This window comes from Conger conger, chromosome 14 (genome assembly GCF_963514075.1).
Source record: "Conger conger chromosome 14, fConCon1.1, whole genome shotgun sequence".
In the NCBI taxonomy this organism is placed as follows: Eukaryota; Metazoa; Chordata; class Actinopteri; order Anguilliformes; family Congridae; genus Conger; species Conger conger.
Window position 1 is genome coordinate 41,040,658 of NC_083773.1, and position 11,542 is coordinate 41,052,199.

Consider the following 11,542-nt stretch of genomic DNA (forward strand, 5'->3'; position numbering starts at 1 on the left):
ATATTCTTTGATCTCCCAATTATCTTCATTGTTTTTCTCATCCTGTTGCTTTAACCAGGCCTTGTGCTCCTCCCCTGTAGGAGCAAGCCCACACGTGTCAACCAAGTATGTTATCACATCTACCGTCTCCTTGAATGCCAAACTCCCTGGGTCACCAATTTCCCGTTCAGCTTGTTCAGCATCTTCCATGGTCATGCTAGAACACATTCTACGCATGGCCTCAGTCAGGCCTTTAGCCTTGCTCTCTAAAACCCTGAATCGAAGTCCTCTGACTTCAGACTCCTCAGTGTCCATATACGGTTGTACATTTATCTTGTACCATATACTTCTCCTCTTACGGGAGCTTTTACTCCTACCCCATTGGCGTGTGCGAGGGGTTAACAATGCATTCCTGCCTAACCCATCTCCCGTCAATCTCTCATCAGGGGGCCTAGGGCCGGGTCCTCGACAGAACACACATACCAAACCCTACTCTTCTGCTAACAGGGTCTCTAGATCCATCAGTATACACCTGAATATGAGAGGCCCACTTCTCTTTCAAATGTTTTCCTACTACTAATACTGGATCTCCAGCATCTTCCTTCTTCAATATTTCCAGAAGTCTTAAGTCTATGTTGGGCTCAGGCCATAACCAGCGGGGCACTGCTGGCCAACAAATACGGGCCTCCACTTCTACTCTTTCAACTCCTAAGTTCTCTGCCCACCCCCTTACTGAATTTACAAAACTGCCTTTCTTTATCCTACCATCTCTACCTGCGAATTCCCAATATTCAGTCAACAATGAGTTCGTAGGAAGGGATGTTCCGAATCCTCTCAATTTAATCCAGTAATGTAGCGCTAGTTTGATTCGTCGCAGTCTCAACGGAGCCTCCCCCATTTCCACCAGCAGCGCTGGGATTGGAGTGGTGCGAAATGCCCCGGAACACAACCTCAAGGCTTTTGCCTGTATTACATCCAGTTTCCTCAAAGTTGTTGCAGTTGCAGACCCATGAACCAAACATCCATAATCCAGAACTGACCGTATCATTGCCTGATATATCATCACCATTGTGCATCTATCTGCTCCCCAAGAACAACCTGACAAACACCTCATAATGTTGATGACCTTCTTACATTTTGACACTGTCTTCTCTATGTGTACTTTCCATGTCAACCTTTCATCAAGCCATATTCCTAGGAATTTAAACTCCCTTACCCTTTCAACTGGGGTATCATATAAAATCAAGTGTTGATTATTTCTTTTCCTCTTCCTACCAAAGACCATATACTTTGATTTTGTAACAGAAATTTTAAAGCCCCATTTATCAGCCCAGATTTTAACTTTATCAAGGGCAGCCTGCATTTGTTTCTCTAAACTGTTCAAGAAGATTTGAGCAAATAAAGAAATGAGTCATGAAGCATTTTTCTTTAATTTTGCCAAAATGTAACAATCAAATGTATGAATGACAACTGAAAATTGTTTAAATATATAAAAAATCTATATTAAAAACTGGAAATGAAATGATGTGAAAACTAAATATTAACCAAAAATACACTAATTCAAACAAAATGTATATATATTTATATTTTTACTGAAACTTTTGCACAGTACTGTACATTAACTGCTGAAATGGAATTTAGATATTAAATCAATGTGTGTAAACATTAGCCAACAATAGCAAACTGCTCCTGAGAAAGCAAATGTGAAATGAACCAATCTTCAGGTAACGTAAGAGAATCAGATGAGTTTTAGTCACTTTATTTGCTGTAGGAACTCTTGCGAGTGTACCTCTCAAATGTCCACCCATATTTGTATATTGGGGATTACAAACCTTGCTCTCATGCCTGAAAGGGGATTCCTCAGAATGTCTAGTAATTGAATCAGGTGAGCATGAACATGTTTAAAATGATTCATACAATACACACCCCATATAAGTCAAATGTATTTATTAGTGTTGCATCAGGAAATAAACAGCATTTACAAATGAGTAGTAAAGTAGAAAGCAGTAACACATATAGTTCATAAAGACATGTATATAGGATGAACTCCTTTTGCATGTGCACATTCACAATATACAGTGCAATGAAAAATTATTTGTTCCCTTCCTCATTTCCTCCATTACTGCTTGACACACAATATAGTTTCAGATCTTAAGACAAAAATGTGCAATAGACAAAAGGATCAGAACATTTACAAACAAGGTCCAAAATAAATAAATATGAAAATTATTTTGTCCTAAACCTTAATTTGGAAATGCATGAACTCGCATTCTTTAACATGTTATAGGAAAGACACTTATTTACATCTGAAGTCAGAAAACCAAAATGATGAATTAGGCAATATTATTGAGGTATAATGTAAATGCAAACTTTGCCGTCGGCTCTGCCTCTCATCACTCCCTGTTGTAAAGCCTGATGAAACAAGGAGTGGCTACAAACCCCCCCTCATGGGGATCTTGAGAAGCAGAGCTCACTGGTGGACGCGGGGGTGGTGGTGGGAGCGCAACAATTTTGACGGCATGAATTAGGAAGACCAGGATAATTCCAGCAAAAGCAGCGAGTGAACGTGGCAATAGTATGCAATATGAGCAAGGGCAGCATTCCAGAGCAAGCAGTGCAGCAGAAAGAGCCAGGCAGTGCAATGGCTTTAGAGTGCAGAATGAACCAGGCAGCAGGGCAGCTTTGTATGATTGCATCAGGGCAGATGCAGCAGCAGCTCGCTGGCAGCAGAGCATGGCAGAGCGTGCAAAATGAAAAAGGGCTTAAGCAGGTAAGGCTGGTGCTTTATATAGCCCCTCCCATTAGACGTAAGCATCGCGTGAGGGGGGTTGAACTTCTCGAGCTGTCTGCGGAACTAGCACCGCAGGCTTTGCATCATTAGTCACTTGGTGGCTGCCATCAGTTGAGCAACAGCAGACTTCAAACCAGAGTACATGGTGGGTAGGTCATGATAGCATTTGGGATTGGGATTATAAGAAATAGCAACTCTGCAGGCAAAGTAGTGAAATAAAGAAAATAGAAAAAAATAAAGAATTTTTGCTTTCAATATGCAATGGATAAATAACCTAATGAAAATGTATTACTTTATTTATTTTTTAAGTAGATACCGCATAGTGGAAAGCTATATTCAGTTTGCCGGTAGTTTGAATTTGCGTGTCAACGAATGAACACGGATGAAAAAAGCACCATACAATAAGCCATTAGTTACATATTTAAAACACTCAGAAATTTGATAAGTATGATACTGTAGCATTCAATTCCCTGAAACCCCCTGAAATGGCCAGATTGATTGCTAGTTTAGAATCCAAACAGGGTATTGCAATATTGTTATATAGTTTCAGCTTCAGAAAGAATTTTCGGTTAGCAATTTTCAGTAAACGTTCACAGCTCAGTTTGCTTAACCGTTTAAATGTTTAAAGGAGGATAAATTTGCTTTTGTAAATCAATTCGATCAATGTCCAAATTATTTTCCTTATTTATCTTTCAACATGCATCTTCTTAGCTTTACACTCTGACATTGCCATTCAAAGACATAGCCTACATAGGGATTATCAAGGGCATTTCTACGCTTATCATGTACATTGTGTATGTACAGAGAATTCCAAATTGATTCGGGATATATAAAAGGAAATTGTGCAGTGGCAGGCATACGCAATATTTTGTTGTATTTGAGTATTTGTTGTCGTACGTACATTTCCTCATTGGTACGTACACAAACATTTAGTTCCAGAAATGAGGCCCCTGGTGATTTCATGCTTTGAAAAAGCACTTTTCACACTGTGTAGGGATTTTCCCTTGGATTGATTTGTTGGTACAAATGAATATGATTTTGTTTGTGTACCCAAGAAAAACATCTCCCAACCAAAACTAATCTGGTTGAATTGTCAGGAGTATACATATCTTATGTTAAAGACCTGCATGAATCATTTTGAGGCAATTTGCATGAGATATTCTGGAAAAGCACTTCCCACACAAAGAACATTTATCAGCATTCTTGCCTGTATGAATTTTCTGGTGACGATTTAAAAGCCATTTACAGGAAAAGCACTTTTCACACAAAGTACATTTGTAGGGCTTCTCAACTGTATGAGTTCTCTGGTGGATATTTAACTGACATATTATGGAAAAGCACTTCCCACACGAAGAACATTTGTAAGCATTTTTGCCTGTATTCATTTCCAGGTGCCGATTAAAAAGCCATTTACTGGAAAAGCTCTTTTTACACAAAGTACAATTGAAGGGCTTCTCACCTGTATGAGTTTTCTGGTGGGTATTTAAATAAGCTTTTGTGGAAAAGTACTTTCCACAAAGAATACAATTGTAGGGCTTCTCACCTGTATGAGTACTCTGGTGGATATTTAAATTACTCAGTGTGGAAAAGTACTTTCCACAAACAATACAATTGTAGGGCTTTTCACCTGTATGAGTACTCTGGTGGATAGTTAAATAACCTTTTCTGGAAAAGCACTTCCCACACAGAGTACAATTGTAGGGCCTCTCACATGTATGAGTACTCTGGTGGATATTTAAATTACTTTTTGTGGAAAATCCCTTTCCACACAGAGTACAATTGTAGGGCTTCTCACCTGTATGAGTTCTCTGGTGGATATTTAAATAACCTTTTGTGGAAAAGCACTTCCCACAATGAGTACATTTGTGTGGTTTTTCACCTGTGTGAATATTCAGATGTCCATTTAATTGAGATTTGAAATTAAAACACTTCGCACACCATGTACATTTGTATAGCTTTTCATTTGTGTTAAATCTACGTTTACTTGTATTAATTGCCTCCTTCTGAAAGGCAATTATACTTGAATTGGTTGTCATAGGTTCAGTTTTCTCATTTGTTCCCTGGAAATGAATATGCTTGTTGCTGCCATTTCTACTTTTCTGCAGAATTCTGGTAAGACTGTTCTCACCGTTTATGTGACAGTGGTGATTTAAGTCCCCACATTGGGTCAGTGGATTGTGTATTTCTTCCTTTTTACAGTTTGGATCTGCCTCTCCTGCACATTGCGATGGTTCAGTCTGGTCTTTGTGATCAACTGTAGCTCCATTAATCATAGTATTCATGAGATCACTCACTAAAGTTTCACTGGATTCACACTTCAATACATCAGATTTCAAATGAACGCATTTAATATTCTCCAAGTCACTGATGTGTTCTGCCTTAAGGTATCCTCCATTACCAGTCTCGGTTTTGATTTGGTCAGGATGCAGATGGGTTACATATCCCAGCTCTGCACTGTCTAGTGTCTCTTTCTTAATAAGGTCCCCAGGGTGGGTGAAGCCCAGATCAGTTTCTGTTTTAATCAGTGATGTGTGTGTATGGTGTACATCACTGACCCCTCTGTGTAATGTAACACACACTGGCTCCAGAGTGTTGATTCCTGCTGCAGCACACGTCTCTGACTCTGCCATGTGGACCAGTTGACCGAGTTCCTCTTCTTTCAGTCTGATCCTGTGCTGCTCAGTGAGCTCTGGTAGTGTTGTCTCAGTGTCCTGTCTCAGAATGACTCCTGTCTGAATCATACTGCTGCTCACAGGTGTGCAGATGTTCAGCTCCTGGAGAGAAACAGGGGAATGGTTTTAACCTTAATAAAATGGGTCTGACTGCAGCAGCTGACACATTCTTTACACTCTGCAGTCCTGCAGATGCCTGACTAACCATAGGGGGCGACCTTACATTTTGAGGTGGGCGAAAAACCCTTCCTTCCTCAGTGGGTGATACCACAGTTCAACTTTAAAAACTCAGCTTTAGATTGAACTGTGAACAGTGAAAGAAAGCCATTTCTGAAGGGCCACAGAACAGGAAGAATGGGCTCCCTGATATTCTATGTGGATTTTGAGGTTGCTGTACATATATTCAATAAAGAAAATCCAGAAGATTAGCCTCATTGGATTTGTTGTTCTAGAGATATTAGCTCTTAAATAAGGGGTGGATGGCACCCAAAAAGTCACTGCAGAGGGGGAAGTGAAGTTTGTGTCAAATCTGGAGCACCATATATTTGCCATTAAGCAAGAAAAACCTGAAAATGTGTACTCTGACCTGCTTTCCTGTTTACTTTCAGATTTTCATAATACTGCTAAGAAAACAGTGATAGCCATTCATAAGTGCTTAATGGTGCCAGTTTTTCCCCTCACGATTCGATGGCTTACTACAACAGCACCACTTGGTGTGTAACTTCTAAACTTCAACAACTAAGAACAGCCACATGGGGCACAGTTAAGGAATCAGACAGTGATGTAGGTTTCAGTTTGATGCAGTTGCACACCAGGTTTCGCGCCCCGGGGGGGGGGGGGATCTTCCATAACTGTGTTTCCTCAATTACATGGACAATTGAAATAAACACACAATTGGCAACCAAATTGGGAGAAAATGGCAAAGTCTGAAACAACCTCGTATTAAAAAAATGCCAGCCAGCAAATTAAGTCAAATTGTATCATTTTAGAAAAAAATGACCATGGCAAGTTGGGTGCAGACAGAAAATGACCAAAAAATGTTGCATATTCAACCAAGTTGGTCAGGTGGAAAGTTTCAAATCAAAATTAAACTTTACTTAAAAAAGTATAATCGGCCTAAGTACAAAAATGTATCTGATACTGCAAAGCCTTAGCATGTTTTGATTAGTTCAACAGGAGCACACAGGAAGTAGGAAGACAGGTGGCATTTTAGTTTTAAGAAAGTTTTTTTAAATTTTTTTATAGATATATATTTTTAAATATATGATATGTTTCTTCCCAAGGCTTTGAGATAGGTTTGCTCCCATTTGGTGTGTCAGAGGTGTAGCCTTAATCAATCATGAAATAAGCATCAGATGATGATTTGTTTCCCACCAAAGAGGGAAGTGACTAATATATAAAATCGTGTCCAAGCAAACAAACATTATTTTGTCAAGCTAGTAACACAAAGTGACACCATTGTAGCCAAGTTAATCTGATAAAGTGAAGTGAACGCTGGATTGCACAGAAATGGACATTCCGACAGAAACACGCAAACTCCAGTGGTTACGGGCGGAATTGCAGCTTACTTAGCCTTTGGTGACGAAAAACACATTTCATCACTAACGCCCATTCAAACTACGATTTTACCTTGGGGAATTTATACTATATTCGACAGTACTTAATTAAACATTTCCCACTCATGAATTACTGTCCACGGACAGATTTTTTTGTCTGAGGTGCACAGAAGATTGTTTTCATTCATTCCCGTTTAGGTGTCCAGTGCACAGCCTCTGGTGCCAAAATAGCGCCACTAAGCATGTGACAAAGCCCCATAGTCTAACATAGACAGGCACAATTGAACAGTTCTCATTGGAATCCATGGAACCAGCAGGCGGAAGCTCTCTCCAGTACTTATATATCCCGATGTCTGGGCCAATCCGAAGTTTTATAACTCGAAAATGAATTGTACCTTACATGCGACAACTCCAGGCTAAAATCGACTGACAAATTTGAAAATTTGAAAACCGACTGCTGCAAACATTAATGAAGCAGTTCGTTAAAGCATGAAGACTATGGGGAAAATACTTGCCCTGGTTGGATGATGAATGAACAACTCCTGCTCAATCGTTTTTGGATGTAATGTAATCCTTGGAGGTAAACGCTCCCAATGCAAGTTACATCTGTGTTAACCATGAAAAGTCGCCGGCGGAGTTCGACCAGTTGTGTTAGTCCAAGTGAGACCAGCCCCAATACGAATCTTACTTCCGGTGTCCGATTCTTCCGATTCTGGTTTCAAAATAAAAGTTAATTTCATATTTCTTAAAGACTCCCCCAGATTGTCACTTCACAGCATGATCTTCCAACAATGGCGAGATGCAGTGGAATTCTCATTTGGAATGCCATTATAGTGTATCAGATTTTGATGGCTTCTCATAGACTAATCTTTAGTAATCTTTTTTCTAGCTACAGCTGGACCGATTTGCTTGTCCTGCTATGTCACCTGCTCCGGTGTTTCAGCGTTCAAGACAGACAATTAAAAGAGCTTCCAAAAGACCAAGGTATCTACAAAATGTCACCTTACATTACTGTTTTAGCAAGAGCAGAACATCAACCCTGATGAAGATATCCAGGTTCCTCGCCACGATGCCATGCGGACAAGAAACACCAGGAAATCACAACAGTGACAGGATGGCTACTTGTCTGTCCAAACCAGCACACCTCCCACCTGTAAAAAGAAGATTTGAGCAAATAAAGAAATGAGTCATGAAGTTTTCATTAAATTTTGCAAAAATGTAACATATTCAAATGTGTAAATGATAACTGAAAGCAGTTCAGGAAAATAAAAAGAAATATTAAAAACTGGAACACATTTTTCATGCATCTGGAAATGGCAATGCTCAAGGTTAGACTATTGGCTCGTCACAAGCAGTGACATTACTGCTTCTTCTTTAACAGGTCATTGCGCCATATCATTGCATTTATCCAATTCTAAGAATGTGCCTACTATTAAATCCCATTGGACATGCATTAATAATTTACTTCCTTGTAAATTTTTTGTAACAGAGTAAAGTCCCTTATGAATTAAATTATGATGGTAGAACTGTCCTCAATGTTTAAATGGGAAAAGCAAATTGCTCTTGAAAAGTCAAAGGTTTTGGCTCAACAGAAGAAATTGAAGCAGGTTATAGGTGAAATCAATAATCTGTGCTGTGAAATAGATTTAAGACTTGAGGACAATATTAAACTAAATTCTCTTCAGATATCAAATGGACATTTTTACACTAATAAACAAAAGGAACATTTATTCAGTCAAATGTCAAATGGCGAGAAGAGGGAGAATAGATGGATTGACTATTGAATTCCTTTGGTCAGATATTAGACTTCCATTACATTGCTGCCTTGTGGAATGCATAAATAACGGACATTTATATCCCACAATGAAAACAGGTCTTATTACTCTCCTCCCATAGCTTAATAAATATAACTTTCAAATAATTATCAGCTTCTAGTCTTAGTCGATACCACCTGACTAAAAGATGGATTGGCAAAAATCATTGGTGAATATGAATCAACAACATTCATTAACGGTAGGCACATTCACAACCACATCAGTCTAATTTTGGACATACTAGATTATAGTATCATTTTAACCCTGAATTTCATTAAAGCTTTCAACATGATTGAAAATGAGTTTTTGTTTAATACTAATACTTTAATACGTTTCTTGGTTTTGGTGAAAATCTTTGTGAAGTGAACAAGGCCCTGAATAATGACACTTGCAGCCATATAAGGGTGCCCTGTCTCCCTGAAACTATTCATTTTAGCTACCCAATTATTACCACCCAATTACATTATTAATTATCCAGCATTGCTTGGATCCTTGACAGAACAGATACTTTAACTCATTTTGTGTATGATACAGCTGAACTTGTTGGAGGCCTTCTCAATTCCAAGTGTTTAGATGCATGTTGGTTAGCTCTCAGCAAGACTAATCTTGAAATGGCAGAGAGACAAAACTATTCACTGCCTATTTATTTTTGAGGTTTTCCTGCTTTTTGGAGCTCTGCTTATGGGATATGATACCCTCACTGTGAACATTAAAAGCTATTTCCATTCACATTCTGAAGAAAAGATTTTACATGGATTCCCAGTGTGGGCGGCACAGATAGTGCAGTGGGTAGCACTGCTGCCTCAGAGGAGGTCCTGGGTTCAAATCCCGGTCGGCCGGGGCCTCTCTGTGTGGAGTTTGCATGTTCTCCCCGTGATTGTGTGGGTTTCCTCTGGGTACTCCGGTTTCCTCCCACAGTCCAAAGACATGCAGGTTAGGCTGATTGGAGAGTCTAAATTGCCCATGGATATGACTGCGTGAGTGAATGGTGTGTGTGCCCTGCGATGGATTGGTGACCTGTTACATTTACATTACATTATTGGCATTTGGCAGACGCTCTTATCCAGAGCGACGTACAACAAAGTGCATACCTATAACCAGGGATAAGTTCGCTGAAAGACCCTAGAGGTAAGTACAATTTCAACTGCTACCTGTACAACAAAGATAAGGACAAGGGGCTTTTATTTATTTTTTTTTTTATTTTTTTTTTATTTTTTTTGAACAAACAAACAAACAGAGCAAAAGTCACCACAGTTAACTATCCAAACACTGCTTACCTAGCCAACTAAAAATACCGATACACAAAGCAAGTCACAGAGACAACAATTAAGGTTCACAGGGAGGTAGGGAGGGATGGGGAGAGGTGCTGCTTGAAGAGGTGCGTCTTCAGCTTGCGCTTGAAGGTGAAGGGTGTATTCCTGCCTTTTGCCCAATGTGTGCTGGGATTGGCTCCAGCCCCCCTGCGACCCTGTTCAGGATAAGCGGGTTAGGATAATGGATGAATGGATGGATTCCCAGTCCGAGGAACACCACGCAGATGCTTTTTCACTTGATGGTTCGGGCAGCAGGAGCAGGAGGTGCTTAGGGGAGTGTTGGATAAACCCAATAACAGCTCTGCACAAGTGAGAGTTAACAGCTTTATTCAATATGCATATCAGGTCCAGCGCTTCCAAAGTGGAGAACAATGCCTTATACTCCGTTACAGCTTACACACACATTCTGTTACTGGGGAGAGAGTAGGGCAGTCAGCAGCCAACACATGCACCGAGAGAAACAATTCTAAGCTCTGGGGTTAATCCAGTCCTCCTTCAAGGTTAGGTGGGCTCCTGTTTTTCTGCAAGCTCGTGATGATATTTGAAACAAATGTTTCTGCTTCTCTTATCTTATCTTATCTTAGTGGTATTCATATGAGCTATATTTCATGAGCAAATTAAAATTTTCCCACAGGAGCCTATGGCCACAGCTAGTCAGCATGTGCAAACCTTCCCTCAGTGGAGAAAGGTGACCCTTCAAAAGATTTACACTCACCGAGCACTTTATTAGGAACTTGATTTCACCTACTTACTCATGCAATTATCGAATCAGCCAGCTGTGTAGCAGCCGTGCAATGCATACAATCATATAGATATGGGTCAGGAGCTTCAGGTAATGTTCACATCAACCATCAGAATGGGGAAAAAATGTGATCTCTGAGTTTGACCATGGAATGATTGTGTGTGGAAGACATGGTGGTTTTAGTATCTCAGAAACTGTTAATCTCCTGGGATTTTCACACACACTAGTCTCAAGAGTTAGCAAAGAATACTGCAAAAAACGAAAACAAAATCCAGTGAGCAACAGTTCTGCAGACAGAAACGCATCATAACTCAAAGCTACAGCAGTAGAAGTCTAAAAAATGAGTCTAATAAACACCTAATAAAGTGCTCATTGAGTATATATGCTGACCAACAGTCACTGAAATCCAAAATAACTTTTATATATTGTTGATTATGATGCTGAATATGTTGATGAGTTCCTGTTAATGTGAATCATTTTCTTGGAAATGTTAATAGATATTGGCTAAAATGGATGAAGAATTGCAGTTAATGGTGTTTTTTGCTATTTCTTGCTTTTACGATACTCGACAAAATCCTGGACTGCACTGACAGTGGCAAAATATGAATTAAGTCTCCCCCATAGGGCGTGGCTTATAGCAGTTTCTTTTTGCATTGCTTTCGTGCAGGAATTGTA

At 39.6% G+C, this 11,542-nt stretch overlaps 1 protein-coding gene across 2 annotated transcripts; it reads right to left on the minus strand.

Annotated features, from left to right (window-relative positions):
* Positions 1-1,949: 1,949 nt before the first annotated feature.
* On the minus strand, positions 1,950-8,094 carry LOC133109794 (zinc finger protein OZF-like). 2 transcript variants are annotated; one of them, XM_061219391.1, is made up of 2 exons: positions 8,006-8,094; positions 1,950-5,544 (listed from the first exon to the last, which is right to left on the minus strand). In XM_061219391.1, the coding sequence occupies exon 2, from the start codon at positions 5,509-5,511 to the stop codon at positions 3,886-3,888; it is 1,626 nt and encodes a 541-aa protein (XP_061075375.1). In that variant the 5' UTR covers positions 5,512-5,544; positions 8,006-8,094; the 3' UTR covers positions 1,950-3,885. The 2 variants fall into 2 exon arrangements, with proteins under 2 accessions (XP_061075375.1, XP_061075374.1); XM_061219390.1 differs by lacking the exon at positions 8,006-8,094 and adding an exon at positions 7,514-7,647.
* Between the last annotated feature and the right edge of the window lie 3,448 nt (positions 8,095-11,542).

Excerpts from the sequence above, each read along its gene's own strand:
- LOC133109794 (XM_061219391.1), bottom strand. The coding sequence starts at position 5,511 with ATGATTCAGACAGGAGTCATTCTGAGACAGGACACTGAGACAACACTA.